A 19,039-nucleotide genomic window follows, 5' to 3' on the forward strand; every position below is an offset into this window, starting at 1 on the left:
CTCACTAGCACTGTTTCAGCAGTTGCAATTGAATTAAATAGGCTCTGGTTTATAAAGGTTTCTAACTTTATATCGTAGTCATTTGTTTTTAATGTGCTGCAAGATTCTTGGCAGTTTTTCTATTCTAGAGCCTTATTTACCTATTCAAGACTATGTCAGTTCAAAACTGTTAAATATTTCACAATTGAGCAGGTATGATATCTGATGTGAACTCCATTAGTCTCTAACAAAGTTCCTTTGAATTAAAAACTGCTTCAGTAACAGTATAATGCTATATAGGTCTACTGTTTTCAAAGGGGCTTATTCCCAGTTGAGTGGATACAGTATATGATTGCTGTCTAAAACATTCAAGTGTTTAGTTTAAAAACCAAAAACAAGTTTGGCTGAAAAACCAAAAGGAAGATGGTTTTCTAAAATACGCAGAGATCTATATGCTTACTATAGCATTCACACATTACATGCCAGTTGTTCCTAAAATTTGGGTGGCCGAAATGGTGAACCCCCATCCCCTTGAGACAGAAAAATATATTATACATAATACTTTAGGAGTAATATGTCATCTTGTACACTTCTACATGGATGCTTTAGATTAGATTCCTGCATTGCAGGAGGTTGAACTAGATTGACCCTTGTGATCCCTTCCAACTCTACAAATTCTAGGATTCTATACATACACAGTGCAGTTTTCTGGGATCCAAACAAGAATTCTTGTTACGATTCTCTGCCATGGTCATTAAGGAAATCACCCCCTGGAGCTAGCAGAAATAAGCAAATGGGACTTTGTTCAAAATAAACCCTCTCAAAATTGCACCACAGTATAGCAGGGAACTCAGGGAACTTTGAAAGTCCAGCACTGTATGTGATCTGAGGCTCAGTAAAAAGGAATGTGTTTTTTTTTTAACCAATTGCAAGACCTTCAGAGAGAGAGAGATATGGAAAGGGTCCTCGATTCAAGGAGAAAAACACTTGTGCTTCCTAGCAGGCAGGCCCCGGGAATGTTACAGCATAGGTTATCTGCAGGAGATGAGAAGTCGCATTGCTGCTGGGCTGCTTTGTTCCTCATTCCGACGCCGCCTCCTTCCAGGACTAAAGGTTGCCCTTTGCAGAACCGGGCGCCTCTCCTGAACTTTGGACGCTACATCCAAGGCTGCCTTGCAAGAAGCGGGGGCTTGTTCCGCATACCCCCCCCCCAAAGTACTTAGTCATTTCCCCCCTCACACTATCTCCCTCCTAAACCCCGCGGGAGAGTTGCGAGGGGAAAGTTGAGAAGCTTGTGAAGAGGAGGCGGGGAGCCGGTTTCCTTCTGTTCTCAGCAGAAAAGTCCCCCCCCCCCGCTTCATATCATATATCGTGTTCCTTCTCCGTCTCCTCCCTCATGACTCCATTTTCTCCCAACTTTCTGTCATCGGGATTGCTCCCCTCACAGAGGGCGCTTCCAGTGGACTCTGCCTGTGTAACGTTCTTCCCCCCCTCACGTTTCCCGCGCTTTTCTTGCTAGGTGGCTTCTATGCTCGGCTTCTCACTGGGGCTCTTCCCCTCTGTCTTTCGAGGTAGCCCTCCCAGTAAGAGGAGAGATCCACCTCAGGACGCTCAGATCTTTGGAACAGATTCAAAGGCTGCCCTCAAAACTCTTCGCAGCTTGACCATCAGAGACAAACTAGACTTTCTGGGCAAATGGTGGCTGGCAACAGGACTGTGGCATACATACAGCAATAGGCATCCATAAGCCACAGGGGCCTGCTTTGTGAGGGGCAGCTGAATGTGTGAATGGACCCAACTGAGCATCACTGAATATATTATTATTACTATTTTCTTTATATGCCACCCTTCCTCTTGACGGGGCAGGGAACCATGTGATAATAAGCACACCAGCTGTACACAATAATTACAAGCAGTACGGCTTTAAGCATAACATTATACAGCAGCGCAATAGCAACATTGTTAAAAACTGAGGAAAAAAATCCCTAAAGCCCAAGTGAGCAAAAGTGTTTGTAGTTGACATCTGAAACTTAACAGCCTCAGTGCCCATTGTATTTCCTCAGTCAAGGTAGTCAAGGTGCTGCCACCGAGAAGGCTGTGTCTTGAGTCACCACGCCATGGGTCATGCCCACTGGCAGGATTACGGAATATCTGTGATTGTCCATTCACATATAAGAACCACCACTGGGTATTGTGAACAAGTAATATAGGAATAAACAGATTGCCCCAAAATCATCTTCTGTAAGAGAAAGGTTGCATGATTTAGTTCCTGATTTTCAAGTTTTTCATCTTTCTGGTAACGTTAGGCCTGAAGGGGGGAAAGTAAGGGAAGAACTGCAAGAAAAGTAGAACTACTAGTGTCGTCATGTCGTAATAGCATAACTGTCAACAATTAAGGATGAGGGATTTTCAACAGTCTTCCCTACCTCAGCCTCAAGAGAAAGCTTTCCTTCAGACTTCTGATGCGCTCCCACGTTAGTTTTTTAGGTAGAAATATGTACCTAGGCAGTTGTTTTTAGGAAACAATTTGAATTTAGTTTAAACTACACAAAGCTCCTTTTTCCTGTACAATCAACTCCCCTCAGCAAATCAAAGTTCTAATCTCTTACTGGTCATCACAACAATCAGCTTGAATATATAACCAAATAATACCAGTGATATACAATTACTGTACTTAAATTTTGAGGGTTATTTGGTCATATATTTGGGTATTCAGTTTTCAGAATGATGTTTGGTGAATGAAAAGTTGGGCTGAAAAGCAGCTTGTGTGCTGCTTCTGGCTCTGTTTGATATGACTGAATAAAGAAGGCACTACTGATGTTCACAAAACTGCTTTCTGTTCTACTATGTGCCATGCTCTATAGTCAGAAGTCCCATATGCCATTATTATTTATCATGATAATTTATTAATTTTGTATACTGCCCTCCATCTGAAGATTACAACATAAAAATACAAAATGAGAACAAAAACCAATCACACACAAACACACACATTTCAAAGACCATAGAATGTTTAATCAGCCAAAGGCATGGTTATAGAAATACGTTTTCGCCTGGTGCCTAAAGCTATGTAATGAAGGTGTCAGATGAGCCTTCCTGCTGAGAGCATTGCACAAATAGAGAGCTACCACAGAAAAGGCAGCACACAAAGAAGGGCCTCAAATGGTCATCACAGGGTCTGTGTCAGTTCATATGAAGAGAGGTGATCCTTGAGGTATTGCTATCCTGAACCATTTAAGGCTTTATAGTCAAAACCAGTACTTTGAATTGGGCCCAAAACTAAATGGCAGCCAGTGCAGTCGGGCCAGTATTGGTGTGATATGCTCAAACCGTTTTGCCCTGGTAATCAACCTGGTCGACGAATTCTGCACCAGCTTAAGTTTCCATACTGTCTTCAGAGGCAGCTCTCCGTATAATGCAGTACAGTAATCCTCCCCCAGAAACATGCTACTGAAAAACCTAACTTCTTCTCACCTACCTCCTCTTTCTTATATTAATTTGCCTTTATTTATATGTACCCTTTCTGATAATTATTTCCCACCCTCCACCTTGTTATAGGTCAGAGGTTACTCAGTTCTTGTAGCTCAGTTCTTGTAGCAAAGCAATATGAATGACGTTACGTGCCAGTCTTTGTTTTTCATCAGTCTGCCTGAGCTGCGAAAACTCTGTGCCGTGAAGGTTACACTCAATTCTCAGTTGGCAGCAACAGAAATTAGAACAGCACAAAGGAAGATGTGCAGGTAAAGGAAATTTGCTTATTGTATTTTTAGTACCTTTGCTATCCTAATGAAGTTCATAGTGGATACATGGCAGAAGGGGGAATGATGATGCTGGGGGGGGGGAAGCATGCATTGATGTTTTTACATATAGGTTGCTTATCATGGTTAGATCACAGGCACTGAGACTATCTGCGGAGGGTCCCACAACCCTATTGCAGCTTGCTGAGCCAAGGAACACTCTGCTGTGACTGTGAGAGTTGCTGTATAGCTCAAGTTCTGATATTCTTTCTTCACAATTCAGATGCTTTGTACACTAATAAATGCCAAAATGATAAGAAGAAGGCGAGTGTATAAAGCACTTGCTGCCTCTGACTAAAGCCAGTTTTAGGCACCCAGTCAATAATGAAGACACATTATTAAATATTTAAGACTCAATAAAGATTTTGTTACGACATCACAAAACTTATGCTACTACGGCACTATCACAATATGCATCACTTCAAATGATTTCAAAAGTAAAGGACCCCTGACTTAGTCTCCCTCTAAAAATTGTAGCCTAGCCTCAGACCACGTGGACCTGTGCTTGCTGGCACATCAGGTCTTAAGAATGGGCCAGTAGAATTTACATATAAAACTGGGTATTGCATCCATACATATGAAATTGCATTTGCTAGGATTTTTGTTTTCTGCTAATTGATCAACTGTGCTTCACTTCCATGGGTAATATCTATGGTAAGATACATGGAATTAAAGAATATACATAGTTAATGGCCAGTTATTCTGAGGACACTTAGAGGACTGTAAAGCAACATCTTAAAGAATGTTGACTAAAAGAAAAAAAATTGTAGAGTGCAGTGTACTTTGCGTTGTAGCTTTACTAGTATGGAATCGTGGAGGTTAGTGACAAGTTTTGAATGCTTTACCTAGGCAACTCTTGCATCTGCATCAAGATGTGCTTTCTTCACCTGTTCCTGGAACATTGAATCAAATTTCAGTGGTTATGACGGTCAGTAATAATATTTCTGGTAACTTATATATAAATTCAGAGTATAGATGATCCAAGATCCCCTGGACAAGATATTGAGCACACTTATGTCTGAGCTTATGAAGTCAGGGTTTGCCAGGACAAGATTTCCCCAGGGAATAAACTGCCACTCCCCATCCAAGATCTGGAAAACTGAAACCAAGTTGCCAAGCAACAGTAAACTGGTGAAGCTGTACAAGCAGAAAAGTATAGAGGCTGGTTGCCCTGGCAATTGGAATGACATGGCTCTTCCCTAAAGACCCCAAAGTCTTATAGGACTCCAAGCAACCACAGAAAGCATGAGAGGCCTCCCATCTTTAATTTAAATGTTGATCATATGGCTGAGGAACAAACATTCTGGCTACAATGGTTGGTTAGGTTGGAGGCCAAGAACAAGGAGGAAAAACTGGGAGACATTCAGTGGTAGGCCTGGGGGTCTCAAATTTCAACAGCATCCTGTGTGATGCCAAAATTCAGCAAGCCACCCCCCCCCACCTTTCATTCTATATCATAGTTGCAACAACTCCGAGTTCTGCACCCAAAGTGACTGAACCAGTAGCGCTCCCCTAAATCCCTAAATCTGTGACATTAACCCCCTATTCTTTCTATCTCATATTATACCAGAGAACAAGCCAGTGATGAGGCTCCTTAGCAGGGCTGCAAATGTACATGCTTACAAAGATAAAGATTATTCCCTTAAATACATGAGTTTAGAAAGATTCTAAAGACAAACAACTGTCATGAACAAACCAAATAACATCGTTTCTTTGTGGTGATTTTTGTCATTTAGAGAAAATTTCAACATTTCTACATATGGGACAGATCAATTGCATTTTTCTCAAAAAAATGTAAGATTATCTTCATTAAATGTATCCAAACGGTATCTATTTGTAATATATTTGTTTGTTTTGCTTGTTTTAGATACTCTTCTATAAGTCAGGAAAATTTCAAGCTTATATAGAGAAAAACAGATCTATAGTAAGTAATAAAAATGTTTCTAAGCCTAGTTACATTGTTTAGCAATTGCATATACTTATTTGATTTGTTTATTTGCTAAATGTATATACCTCCCATAAAACCTAGCTCTCTGAAAAGTTTTCTTTATAATGCCCAGTCCAGTGGCTGGTGGCAGTTTACCTAGGACTCCCTGTAGTAACACAAGTTGATTATATTTTAATCACCAGTTCAATGCCTCACCAGTTCACCCAAGCTTGCTGTTTTGGCTGTATAAGAATCCACACTTGGATAATGAGTTTGCTATTAGTATAAATCAACAGAAAACTGTTTTTGTAGGTTTCTGCCCCCTGATCTGCTATCTATCAATACAAAACTAATTTTCTGTAGGAAAAGTGAAAAAGAAAAGGGTGAATTTCAGGAGTGAGCCAGCGGTAAATCACATGGTGAAACTTATCTCCAATAGGTCTTGTTCCCATGAATCAGTTGCTGATACGGAAGATCCCTGCCTTTCTACAGCTGTCTAAGTCCCCTTTTCTCCAGGGTTTATTTCCAAGTAATCGGAGACTGTGACTTGTGCATTGCCAATCGCTCTTCCACCCTTTTCCTGCCTTTGGTTCAGGGAGACAAGAGGGAGAGGAGCTTGTTGCAGCAGCAGGAGGAGACACCCATGACACTTCACCAGCCTGACTCATCTCTGCCTCTTGGCCTCTCTCCACCTCCTGCTTCAGCTTCTGCCTCTGATTCGGAACTTCTCTCTGTTACACACTTTCCCAGCTCACTAAGGCCTGTTACCTCCTCAGCTTCCAATACCTCCCTTTCCCAGTCTTCTCCCTCTGACCACTCATCATTGTCCCACCACCACTCTCTGGGCTCTGAGTCTTCTTCCCTTGGTGGTTCCCCAGCTGGTTTCTCCCACCGTTCCTCTCCAACCAGGAAAATTAGAAAACATGTAAATTGGTGGCTATTGAAGGACTGTACCTCAGTACAGAGCTTACATTTTCACTTCATTTTTTAGCATAGATGTTATACAATTGTAATAGTATACAACACTGCTACATTATGTTGAACCAAGAAAAATAACTTGTGTAATTTACTGCACACTGGGAAGCTGTGTTAGCACTTTCCAAGGCAAATCTAGATATTTCAATCACATCACTGGGAACTGAATGATTGTTTTTTTGTTTAGTAGATAACAACTCAGATTGGAACCAACATTGTGGGAGATAATATTTTACCCTTTGTCCCCACCATGGGTCACCTGCCCAGCTGTTATCCGGCAGCTTCCCTCCTGCAAATAATAGCTCCTCCCTCCCTGGTGGAGACAATCAAGATAAAAACCATGGCAGAGGCAGTGGATTACATCTCTTCTCTCCCCACACTGTGGTCCTGATCTGTATCCTGCCCTTCAAACCATCTGTTTTACCAAACAGAAAATTCTCCCACAACTGCCAATTGCAATTGTTGGTCACCCCATTTAATTTGGCCCTTTGGTAAAGAAGAGCTGTGGCTAGACAGAGTGGAATGTACTTCGCTGCAAGGATCAATCAACTTCATACTGTGTCAGTATGCTCTATGATTAGCATATTTTGAAAGAGAAAGCATGTATTTTTTATTGTTTTTTGGTTTATCACACTAGATGGCAATGCCAGAGAGAGTTGTTCCAGCTGTCTTTCAAACCTGCCTGTCCTATACACTTATAGCCAAACTTGCTCCTAATTGGAACCAAGCTGGTCATCTCTTGATACAAGGTATTTATTCTACCTTTTACAATCACAGTCCTATGTAGTGTTATATATTTGCTGTTTTCTGCATACATTGCCAATTTGCTAGCTTTAGATCTTCTTTTGTCAAGTGATCCTAAGGAAATTTTAAGTGTTACTTTAGAAAATGCTTATAATACCCATGTTTGCATATTCCTTCTGATCTGGGCAGTCACCTCCCCTAGTACTAACTAGTTTGGGAGAGTTGAGAAAAAGGAATAAAGGTCCCATAGGACACTGACTGAATAGCACTGAGCTAAACTGCATAGCATGACTAGAACAAGAATTTTTGTTCATATTTCATCAGACCACACACTGCTTGTTCACTACCGGAACTCCTGCCAAATGGTATTTGACATGACAGTTGTGCATTTACAGGTTCAAAGAAGATAAAGCACAACTCTGAGAAATAAAACATATTCACTTCCATATAAAACCCTACGTATGAAAAGCCTAGACAAGTTTGTCAGCTTGTTTGAATTGTCATGACTCCATTCAAGATACTGTATTTTTCATTCAGTGGGGCTCAACTGCACAGTCTAGCCTGCCCCACTCCCTAGCCATGCCATAGCCTTTTGGTGGGACCAATGCCTGCACCAACTCCTTGTATGCAAAATAAAGATGGCCAGGAGACAGAGAAAAGGTAAGGATAGTTTCCACCCCCAAAGGACCAGAGGAGGTGCTGAAGGTAATTAAAGAGTGAGATAAAAGGTTTAGTGACTGGTGCCCTCAGCCCTCTCTGAAAATAAAAAAAAATGTGTCCCTTGATCCAAAAGGTTTGACAACCCCTGATTTAGATGCTCTGGATCAGCAAATTCTGTCTAAAATTGGGATTTTGAGTCATAGTACCTCCAGCTCCAGTCTGTGCTTAGCTTGGGGAAAGCTAAGTTATGGAACTCCTTGTCACAAGGAAAATGCTGTGACAAAGAATTTCCTAAAATGGATTAGATATCAGTGGAAAATGATATCCATCATTGCCAACGGATTATGTCAAACTCTGCTTCCATTTAGCACCATTTTCTTTCTGGCTTTGTCCCTGCACCACCATTCTGTGTCTTGTGGGTCTCAGTAACTTCTAGTCATCTCAAGTGGACCCCGGGGGTGAAATGTTTGAGAACCCAAGCTTCATACTGCAGAAGGAATCTATTTTGAGGCAGCCTTAGACTGGAGAAACCAGATCCTTCCCAAAATACTGATTTGTAAAGGCTTTATAAAGGCAGCAGGCATATTTGTTTTATAATATGTACCAATTCCATTTGTTAAGGGAAAGATTTTCTGTCACAAAGGGGAAAGCAAAATGCAGTTGGTAAGTACAATATTGATTGAAGAAAATATATGTTGCCCTCTCAGGACCTGAAATTATTTTGGTGATATGTGTACCCATGTCAGTGTGGTTGAAAAATAATGGAATCATTTGTGCATCAAATGCAGGTACAGAGGATCACCAGCTGAACCTCTACTATGTTTGCTTTGTTGGAACCTGATGAAGATATCTTTCGGTGGAATGCTATGTCAGGCTATTACAAATGTTCAGGCTGCACAAGCATATCAGCTTGCCAGATGGAACAATCCCTCTCCTCTCTCCCACCACACACTGGGGGTTCTCTCAATACCCCCCTGAGCCAATTTTGGGGGGCTGAGGAGGGGGGAAAGCCCCATTGGGCACACTGAAGCCCTTGCTGATGGGTTTTATTAGGTGAATCCTGTCATGTATCTTTAATAGCCTGGTATATCAGTCATCATGAAGGCAGATTATGCATATATTTCCCATTGTCAAGTGGCAATCAGAGGCCAGTAAGATGACTGCACATAACGTGTGCATGAAAGGCAGTTGTCAACATGCAGTGATGACAAAAATGCCTATATTATGTCACTCCCCAATACAAGGCACAAGTAAACTACCAGGAAAAACCTAGAATGCCCCTCTACTGCTACTAATTCTGTGACCTTTAGGAGATCAGCAATTCATGTCTGGAACCATAAGCACTATGGTTTTCCTCAAGCATGGGTTCAAATTCCCTTATAGCTCAAACAACTGTAGCTGCTGCAAACAACCCTTTTGCCAGGAAAAGTGCTAGGGCTACACAGAGAAGGCGGGATGGCTATTTGCTACATGCTTAAGCTCTTGGATTTGCCAGATTCCTATAGTGTAAATTGTTGGTTGGAAACTTCGTTTAAAATTAAGCACAATGGTTTTGCCTATTAATTATCTGAATATTACAAATTTTATTTTAGTTATGGACATCAATGTATCAGAGACTCAGCTCTGCATTAGTGTCGAAGTTTTCACAGTACGTCTGCCACCACCTGAGGTACAGGAGTAAATCAATGTTTTCTACTTGCATTTTAACTAGGCCTGCAAGTCTGCATCCTATTGGGGGTTTATTTATTATTCATGACACTTTCCCCTTCCTTACCCTACACCTTCTCCAAATCTGCTCCAGAGGGTTGGGTAATCTGCAGAACAGATTTAGTGAGTGTGCAGGATGGGGAGTCCCATTCTGCAAAGAGAAATATTTGTACTGGTGAGATTGTTGCTTAGTGCCGTGTTGGTTATAAGCCAATGTACTCATGAAGTTTTGATTTCATAATAAGTAGATGAATGCTGTATAGGTTTTTATGGTACCTTAATTATTTTAATGCATAATACTTACTTGCCGTATATGTTTGCAGATACTTTGAAAAATTACTTTATTGATTTTTTTCTATTCTCAGCTTGAAGAATTTAATATTTCAGCAAACATCTTAAAGAAATTTGACAGTGATAATAATGCTATCATTCAAAAATACTCAATTTTAAGTAACTGGTGCTATGTTTTGCCAAGGTATGTTTTTATATTTCAACAAGAAATGCTAATGAGATGAACAACACATCTCCTGTAATATGTATTAGTAATTATGGCTAGTTTGGAAATTGATTACTCAAGGAGAAAAAACATTTCATGACCAATGTCGACTTTTCATAAGTGTTCATACAAATTCAATTGGCATATTCATTATTTTTTTTAAAAAGGAATTTTTCAAAGTCTATATTTTTATTTTTATTGCATACTATTTTTAATCTTTACACATTTCCATAGGAAAATTTATTCTATCTGTTTTCCTTGTATCAAACTGTAAGTGATATCTGCAGATAAATTTGCGTTACCAGCTTTTTCTGTATGAGAGACTGTCGAAAATGTCACAGCTTTGTAGCAGATAAAATTTTACTGTTAAATTATAAACAAAGAGTGACAGTTCAGTTTCTGATCTACTTCCTGTAAAACAGGCAAATTGTTTCACTAGCCAAGTTAAGTTACAATGCTGTAAATCACTCACTGGTGTGGGTGGACTGTAGGATCATCCAGCACAATTCATATCTGTCATGAAAGTAACTATGTTTTCTATCTCATTATATGGCATGGAATTATTATTTTTTAGTTTTCTTTCCTTACTTCTGCACAGCATGAAAATGGGTCAGATCATAAGCATTAGCCACCTAATTCCACCCGATACTCCATTCCAGTCATATAGTGATTTGCAGCTGCACTGGGAAAATCTGGTAAGTGAATGCAAATACATAATTTGTTCAATGTTGACTATTTTATATAGCAAGTTCTTAACCTCCTTTTATTTATGTATATATATTTTCTTCAGTATGGCTATATTCTTCCGGAGGATCCTGGGATTTACTGCAACGTTTACTTCAAACTGATAGGGGAGCAACTATTCACATATCTTTTATAAACTTTATATTTATGTATTAATTTGTTTCTCCTTTTTGGCACCTACCTAAGATTATGGGCCAAACCTGCTATACACAAAGTTTCATAAAATAATCAAGCTCAGTAGTTAAAATTATCAAGTAGTTCCATAGTAAATGAAAGTGACATAATATAACATAAGCCCTTTTAAAGTCTCTGATTTTAGTGAGAACATAAAAGGCTATTTCCCATTCAGCATTTGTTAAGTGCAAATAATAGTTATCACCACTCTGAATACACATAATTTCATCTTCTTTGAGTTATAAATCATTTTTCAAATGGTCACATAAACACACAATCAAAATTCTACACCAAAAAGCTAAATCCTGTGACCTAAATTCTGTACAAATTTAGATATTTTTTTTCTTGTTTTGAATCATTTATCCTGATTTTTATCTTCATTGGGAGGGAGAAGGAGGTATGAAGGCCACTGAAATATTATCCCGACTATTAGAACATTTTACCCAGCTTCTGATATTTCAGCAGGCAGAATCTATATAGTTGTAAAAACATGCTTGAAAAAAGCATAATGGCCCAAAATTTATTTTTTAAAGTAAGTAAAGGGTGGGTTTTTCAGAAACAGAATTCTTTGTGCTGCACTGTAATGTTCTATGTAGCATCGCAGCAGCTGCAGAGCACTGCATGAACTAGAACCACTATTCTTTAGATAACTGAAATACATATGAACATAACTTATTTTGTTTTGTTAAATCTTGATTCAAATTGTCTTCACTTTATTTGTGCTCCATTTCAGTTTTAAGTTGAATCAGCACAGATGCATCATTTGCTAGCACAGGTGCATCAATTACATCAATTGTTATGGAAGTTTAAATGGTCATTGTCAACAGTTATGTGTTTGCCCTTTTGCAGTCTGCACACACTTTTGAGCGCCAGTGGTGCTAACTGCCAAATGATCCCATTCTTCACAATTCTTGCTAAGGTGCAGATATAGCATGGCCTTAATCAAGGAAAATTTCCCAGTGAAAGCCTTGTTGCAATAAACAAGAGCTGGAAAGGGGCACTTGTGTGCAGCTTCCATTCATTTCAGTAGACCTTGTGCAGGAGATTGTACCCCCTGTCTTTATCATACACATTGCACAAGGAATGAAGCAACTTCTCTATGTATATTTCTCAAACAATTTCTTTCAGTCCTTAACACCAGCTCAGATATCCTTTCAGTTGCATACGAAGTCAGCCAGTGCAGTACTTTCCTAGAGTAGATTTAGAAGGTGTTCTAAGTGCTTTTGCTGCTGATCTGAAGACTGTCATTCCACACATTTGTGGGCTTCCTGTTAAAATGATAAGCAAAGCATTATATGCCACCAAAGAACTTACCCAATCATCTGTACAGGTAAAGGCTATTTAAATATTCCTGTTGAAATTCCTGGATGTATTGTTAGTGGATCTTGGGAATAGTTTTAGAAACTTTGGAAGACAGCTTCTGTACTTTGGTTTTTGCCATTGTGGCACATAGAAGCCATCTCTTTCTGCTCTTATAACAGTGGGATAATATATGAAGTGGCTGAAGTAAGAGGGTGAACAATTAAAGCAGACACAGCAGTCACGTGGAAACCAAAGCAGCCCACATAATTTTTACTGTGACAACCAGATATGTGATGGTTGCTCTTGTTGCTGGCATGATAACTGCAAATAGTTATGTGCCTAAAATGATTCTAGGTCTTCCTAGTTAGGATCTCTGATTATTAAGAGCAGTTTTCCACTGATTTGTGGGATAACTTCAGAAACTAGCAAGAACTTCAGAAACTAATCATTGTGCTATTTATATGGCATCCTCCCCCAACATGACAGGACACCTAGCAGTCTTAAACTATATAGTTTATTTGATTTGATGCCTTGCATGCTTGCTTGTTTTTTTACTTCATCCACACAATGTTGTCCTCATTCAAGTAGCAGCCCACACCTCCTGCCCCAAGTAATTCAGATTTCCCCCAAACATTGTTGTATACAAAACCTGTTAATGGTACACAATGTATTTCAAATTACTTTGTGGTTTCTCGGTTTTTAGAAAGTTAGCTCCAAACCAGCCAATCTCACTGGAAAAAGGAACTGCAAGGTAACTTTGACTCAAGTACCAGTAATTCAAAAAAAAGGCATGCTCAGTCCTTCAGCATGTGCTATAGAAAATAGCCACAAGATGGAGCTTAAAGCCAACCAACCAAAAACAGATATTTTTACTAATCTCAGTTTACTAGCAGAAGACAAGAACATTGAGGCTCCAGGGAGAAAAGTGTATAGCAGGAAACAAGAAAAAACTTCAGAAGAATCTGCAAGAATGCTAAACTCAAATGTATCTTTTAAAACGTCAAATAATACTTTAAGAAATTATTCTACCAGAATCATACCCATCTTTAAAGGAAAGCTGTTGCAGATGGATAAGCAGGCCACAAAGGCCACCCATGAAAAGAAAAAACAGAATGCTTCTAAAGTAATGAACACAGCTGCTAAATTGGCTGTATTCAAGCCTAGTACAGATCAAGTTAAGAAATTGTTACGTGATGCATCATTAAAAAATACTACAAACGGAAGTGCTCTTCAGATACAGACTGGAAAAGCCAGTGTTAAGTCTACTAAACTTGCATTAAAAGAGAAAAATGAGAATTATGGACACTTGGCAAATTATGCTTTAGCTAATGGAGCAGTTTTAGACAGGGATTCAAGTAAATTCAAATCCATAAGACTAAATTCCTCTTTGAAATCACCTAGTGACCTTGCAGTGCATCATGTATCAGTTGTCCATCAGCATCTGAATACACCTTCAAATTTCAGAACAAGCCAGAATACCCTGAACAATGAGTCAAAGAAATCCTATCCCTGCATGTCTCACTCAGGTGTGAATGAGGGAAATCCCAGAATATTTCACAATCAAATACAAAGCTCAACTGAAGAAGAGAAAATGAATGCTTACAGTTTATGCAGCTCAGTACACAGTAGGGCCAAACAAGGAGATCAGAAAGAATCACTAGCCATATCCCAGAAAGATACCATTAAGACTTCTAGTCATCATCTGCAGGGCAACTGCTTACAGGTATACCAAGTAATAAAGGTATTTAATCCATTTCAGCATAGGAGTTTCCTCATACTGCTGATTCATACAAAGACAGCATAGAAAGAAGGGGGGGGGTCAATTTGTGTCAAATTTCATGTATATGTCTTAGGTATTGGTTGTGCCACCCATGCTTAGCCAGCAGTTTCTTACAAGTACCTTCCTTCCCTATCTGAATATCAGGTGCTTAGTTCAGGCTGTGTGTGCGTGCTATATGGCCTGTGGGAATCATATGGGCTTAATTAGCGCTGCTGAGCCCAACAGAAAATAAAACAAATCTGTGCAGATGTGTCCTTAGAAAAGGATGTGGAACTTGTGGTCCTCCAGATGTTTCTAGACCACAACCCATATCATCCTTGACTTACCTATGCTTGTTGGGATGATGGGAGTTGAGTCAATAACAACTGGAGGGCAACACAGTTTAGCTACTTCTGCCTTAGAAAATAATTTGAACACCATACTGATACTGCATGGTTAAAACTAAGGCTTCAACCTGATCAGCGCCTAGATGAGAAAGTGCCTGGGAGTTTTTCACTATGTGCTTTTTGAAGGGTAAGTGAGAATACCCTTTTCATTTATTTTGATGCTGGTCTTTTTCTACCAGACAAATGAATAACATTTTTTCATTAACTTCAGTAAGAGTATTATTGGGTTGCACCGCATAGATTACCGGTACATTTTGACCACTTTTTTCCTTAGATGGCAAAGCAAGGTCAGCTCATATTGTCTTTGACATTAGCATGACACTCTTAAAAGAGAATTAAAAGTATTACAAAATGTACATTTAAGATGTATATTAAATGGCATAATCAGACTTTCAGTGGAGTTCTGTAAAATTCAAAACCTTATACTCAGGGCTAGCACTGAACATGTAAACTACCTTGCCAAAGGCATATGCTTTCTTTCCAGTTTTCTTCTCATTCCTTTTATTTTAACAAAATTTATATACGGCACCACTTTGTAGTAAAACTTGGAGTGGTTTACAAGAAATATGATCAATAAGAGCAGTTAAAAACAAGTAAAAAGAATTAAAATTAACAGTAAAAAGATTAACAGTTTTCCACAGAATGTACTGTAATGATAAGACACATCACACTATACGTATTTTTTAAAGTTCCGTTTCCAAGGACATTTGTAATCATGTATGATTGTAAATTAATGGCGGAATAATATTTTTTTTTAAGATACCAAAGACAAACAAGTCATCCCATTGCAAAGATACAAACTCAATTCAGATTTTGTCAAAGATGGAAACACACTCGGCATCTGCATCAAACAGAAGTGGGAAAAGACAGCAGTTAAAGGTTTAGTAATACCATTTATAGGCATGTTAGTGCAAGAACAAGGAGAGGGAATTTGCCGTATTGACTCATCCATAAAACAGATAATGGAAAGCACCACATTAAGAACAAGGTCTTATTCAGAAATGTTTATAGGAGGTTTGGGTTTTTTAGCAAATTAATTAATTCTAGAATATCATTCATACTTTCCAGTCCCATATTCTGATTCTCCATTACATGGTAATTTTGACTGAAATATTTACTTGTTTATAGTAAAACCTTTCAATTCCATGGCCTAAAAAAATGTGGCTGGTTTTGATTTTAACTTAATCAAAATGTTTAGAATGATATCTTAGATGTTTTGCTAGTCACATGTTGTATGCTCATTACTTCAATATTTCAGCATGAAAATATGTAATAGGTAGGAATGACATTTGTTAGGGTAGCTCTTGGCTGAATGCAACTCAGTTCAAAGTATTTTGATTTTCTTAATTGTAAATGTAATTTGCTTTAATGCTTTAACATGTTGGCAGGAAAAACAAATGAGTTACTCAAAGCCAAAGAAACTAAGAACCAGTAAGCTATCAAACTAGAATAAGTATTTAGAGATGAAAGAAAGAAAAAACTGGTATGTAAGCACTAAATTGTACTTTCTTTTATTATACCCCTTCCTATGATCATAGCTATTGATGAAATAAATATCACATAAGGTTTTTTTATTTGCTACTAGATTTTTACTTATATGGTGCTTCTCAGCTATTTTGCACTACTTACCACATGCCAAGAATTGTATTTCCTTGTTTTCAAGCATTCCTAGTACTTTTCTTTTGTTAGAGTGCAAAGACCCATCTCTACACAGATGTGCAAATAAATCTAATATGACAAAAGCCCAGAAATACAAAAAAAGCCCCCTGCGCAGAACATGAATTTACCTTCTTTCCACTGGAAAGTTCATGGTCAGAGGTTGGGGGGGGCAGGGAGGGATCTGCGTTGCTTACGCAAAGCCATGGGCAGTATATTCAAAATGGCAATGTAACACAAAATGCAAAACAAAAGTAAACAGATGTGTGGTCCTTGTAGAACAATATGTGTTGGTTACAAGGAAATTATAGATATACAAAAGGAGAATTCCTGGGTGTCAAGATCCAAGGTTGGGGCAACTATTATTTGGTGAGAGAATCCCAGCAGAAGTTTAAAATCACAAAATGTGCAGCAAAGTAAAGCATGGAAATATAAGCTATTAGACCTTTAAAATATGACTTTCTAAGTTCCTTCCAAAGTTCCCATCTTCCTCTAGCTTAGAAAAAGACCCCACATTCAGTAAGTTTAAAAATGGTTTACTTACAAATTCTCCAAAGGTCAGTTTCATGTGCATTTCCATGCATCAGCCAGAAAACAAAAGCAGTAAAACTTGGATTAGTTACAGTGGTGAAATTATTGGCAAAGGAACACAAAAATGGTTTGTAAGAGCCATGTAGTCTGAGTTACAGCAACCAGCTCAAAACCTTTTCACAATTTGAGCTTCTCAGGTAGACTGATGGGTAACAGTAGGTTTGATTACCCTCCTCCCAATGTAAGGAGGAGTGGCCTAGCTAAACCTGACAGGAGAGCTTACTCTATGGCATTAATCACTTCATGTTTTAATTAGATTTATGTGAGGCTGGTTATCCCACAATATTTGGGAACAGCAACCAAACCAGAAGCTAGAGTATGGTGCAGATAAGCCCTCTCATCCTCAGAGGCTCATGAGCTATAACTCCTAAACTCTCTTTGTTTTTTGTAAGCTGCAGCTTTTGTGTAGGTATGTATTATGCAATGTGAAGCATTGTATGGCTATGTGAGAATATGTTTAGAAATAGTGTTGGCTTAGGGGTAGTACGAAACACACAAAACATTCTTGGCACTGCCTAATTAGTTGTTATTTTGATTGTTTTACTCAACTTTTGAAGATTTTTTCCTCTTTGCCACTATATCTTTATGGTAGTTCTAAATTGCAAAGAGCATGACAACATAGTTATATTATGTATTTTATTTTTCCACAGCTGTGAAAGCAAGGCCATGTGATTGTATGAAAAAAATCAAATTGCAAAAGACTTTGTTCAGAAGATGTGGAATAGTCAACCTAGTTGATTTCTATCTGTTTTAAAACTGTTCCATTAATAAGGTTTGTTACATCTGAAAAAGTGTTTTTTTAAAAAAAAAATTGTCTGCATTGTGATATTCTTTCCTTTTGTATCACATGTAAGTCTCATATGTGTCTAATTTTGATTGATATATGTGGTAATAAATGTTGCAGTGCACATTTTGAAATGATTTTACAGTATATTGTATAAATGCATTTTCTCATGTATACGTTGCATTTAATTACACAGAGCCAGCATAACATTGCATATTAAGGCTCATTCTCATTAAATAAATAAATTTAAAAGACAGCTTTCATCGTTGTTATAAATGGTCAGGATCCAAACTCCACTATATATCTGCATGCATATGGGGAGGTGGCAGTGTCTCACACCTCTCAGAATACTGCTTTGGACCCCCAACCTTAAGAGGGGGTTTGAAAAGCTCTCCTGTGTGAGTGGAAGCCCTGGACTGTATATATTTCTGTGAGTAGTTACAGATGGGTGATACTGACTGAAATAGAGTAGGGGCTCTGTGCTGCCACCTGCTGCAAATGGAATCAGATGTACTGAAATGTCTCTTGGAGTCCTTCTTGTCACCAAGTGGTGAGAAGCTTGAATTATTAATCTTTCATTTGTTAATTCAGTCAAAGTTCTTAGCCTGATTTGAAGCATTTAACTTATTGAACAACTTAATTTCCATTCCAGCCAAAGTTCATTCCAAGTATAGCTATATACATGCATATGCTATACTTCCTTAAAAAATAGAATATGTGAAAAGAGTAAAACATTGTTTTAAGGCAAACAGTTCACAATGGCTAGTAACTTTGGGGTCATGCTTCGTTGCCAAATTACAAAGTGCTGATGTATGAAGTATTTTCATTTTGTATCTTGGGTTCCCATGTCATAATCTATCACAGAAAGACCCATTTACGCTTATGTGAAGAGACTGCCAAAATTTAATTGGCTTTAATTGTCTACTGTAATTAAGTACTGAATATTCCACTAATTAAACAATTGTCTTCTGTTTTAAAAGGATTGGAACCCTGTCTTGCGAATTTTCAATTTAGTGGGCAAAAGGAAGGTGGCACAATGCCTTAATAAATCAGAAGTTGGCACAACTTTTGATTGGGCTGTAATATAACCAAAAAGCACACTGAATGTTTTAACAAAATCTGACCCATTATTTAAAAACATTAATGTAAAGAACTCATGTGAATCATACAATAATATTAATATGAGACAGGATGCAGACATGATTAGTAGTGCCATCCTTACCTGCTAAAAAGCATCAAGCTACATGTTAATTTGTGTTAGAATCTTGGGTTTAGGATCTCCACATCTATGTCTGTATTTTTAAAAGGTAGCTATGGGTACCTCAATCTGGTCTAGT

At 38.4% G+C, this 19,039-nt stretch overlaps 1 protein-coding gene across 1 annotated transcript; it reads left to right on the plus strand.

Annotated features, from left to right (window-relative positions):
• The first annotated feature begins 1,746 nt into the window (after nucleotides 1–1,746).
• LOC310682683 (uncharacterized protein C18orf63) lies at nucleotides 1,747–18,684 on the plus strand. The gene is made up of 14 exons (XM_083451764.1): nucleotides 1,747–3,719; nucleotides 4,626–4,704; nucleotides 5,644–5,700; nucleotides 7,316–7,427; nucleotides 8,704–8,745; nucleotides 9,675–9,751; nucleotides 10,155–10,264; nucleotides 10,884–10,980; nucleotides 11,076–11,152; nucleotides 12,350–12,533; nucleotides 13,209–14,246; nucleotides 15,431–15,550; nucleotides 16,060–16,154; nucleotides 17,569–18,684. Exons 1-13 carry the CDS (start codon nucleotides 3,586–3,588, stop codon nucleotides 16,117–16,119), a joined length of 2,187 nt encoding a protein of 728 aa, XP_083307890.1. The 5' UTR covers nucleotides 1,747–3,585; the 3' UTR covers nucleotides 16,120–16,154; nucleotides 17,569–18,684.
• The last annotated feature ends 355 nt before the right edge of the window (nucleotides 18,685–19,039 follow it).

The sequence above is a fragment of the Podarcis tiliguerta genome, assembly GCF_965153285.1.
Source record: "Podarcis tiliguerta genome assembly, chromosome: 7".
Lineage (NCBI taxonomy): Eukaryota > Metazoa > Chordata > Lepidosauria > Squamata > Lacertidae > Podarcis > Podarcis tiliguerta.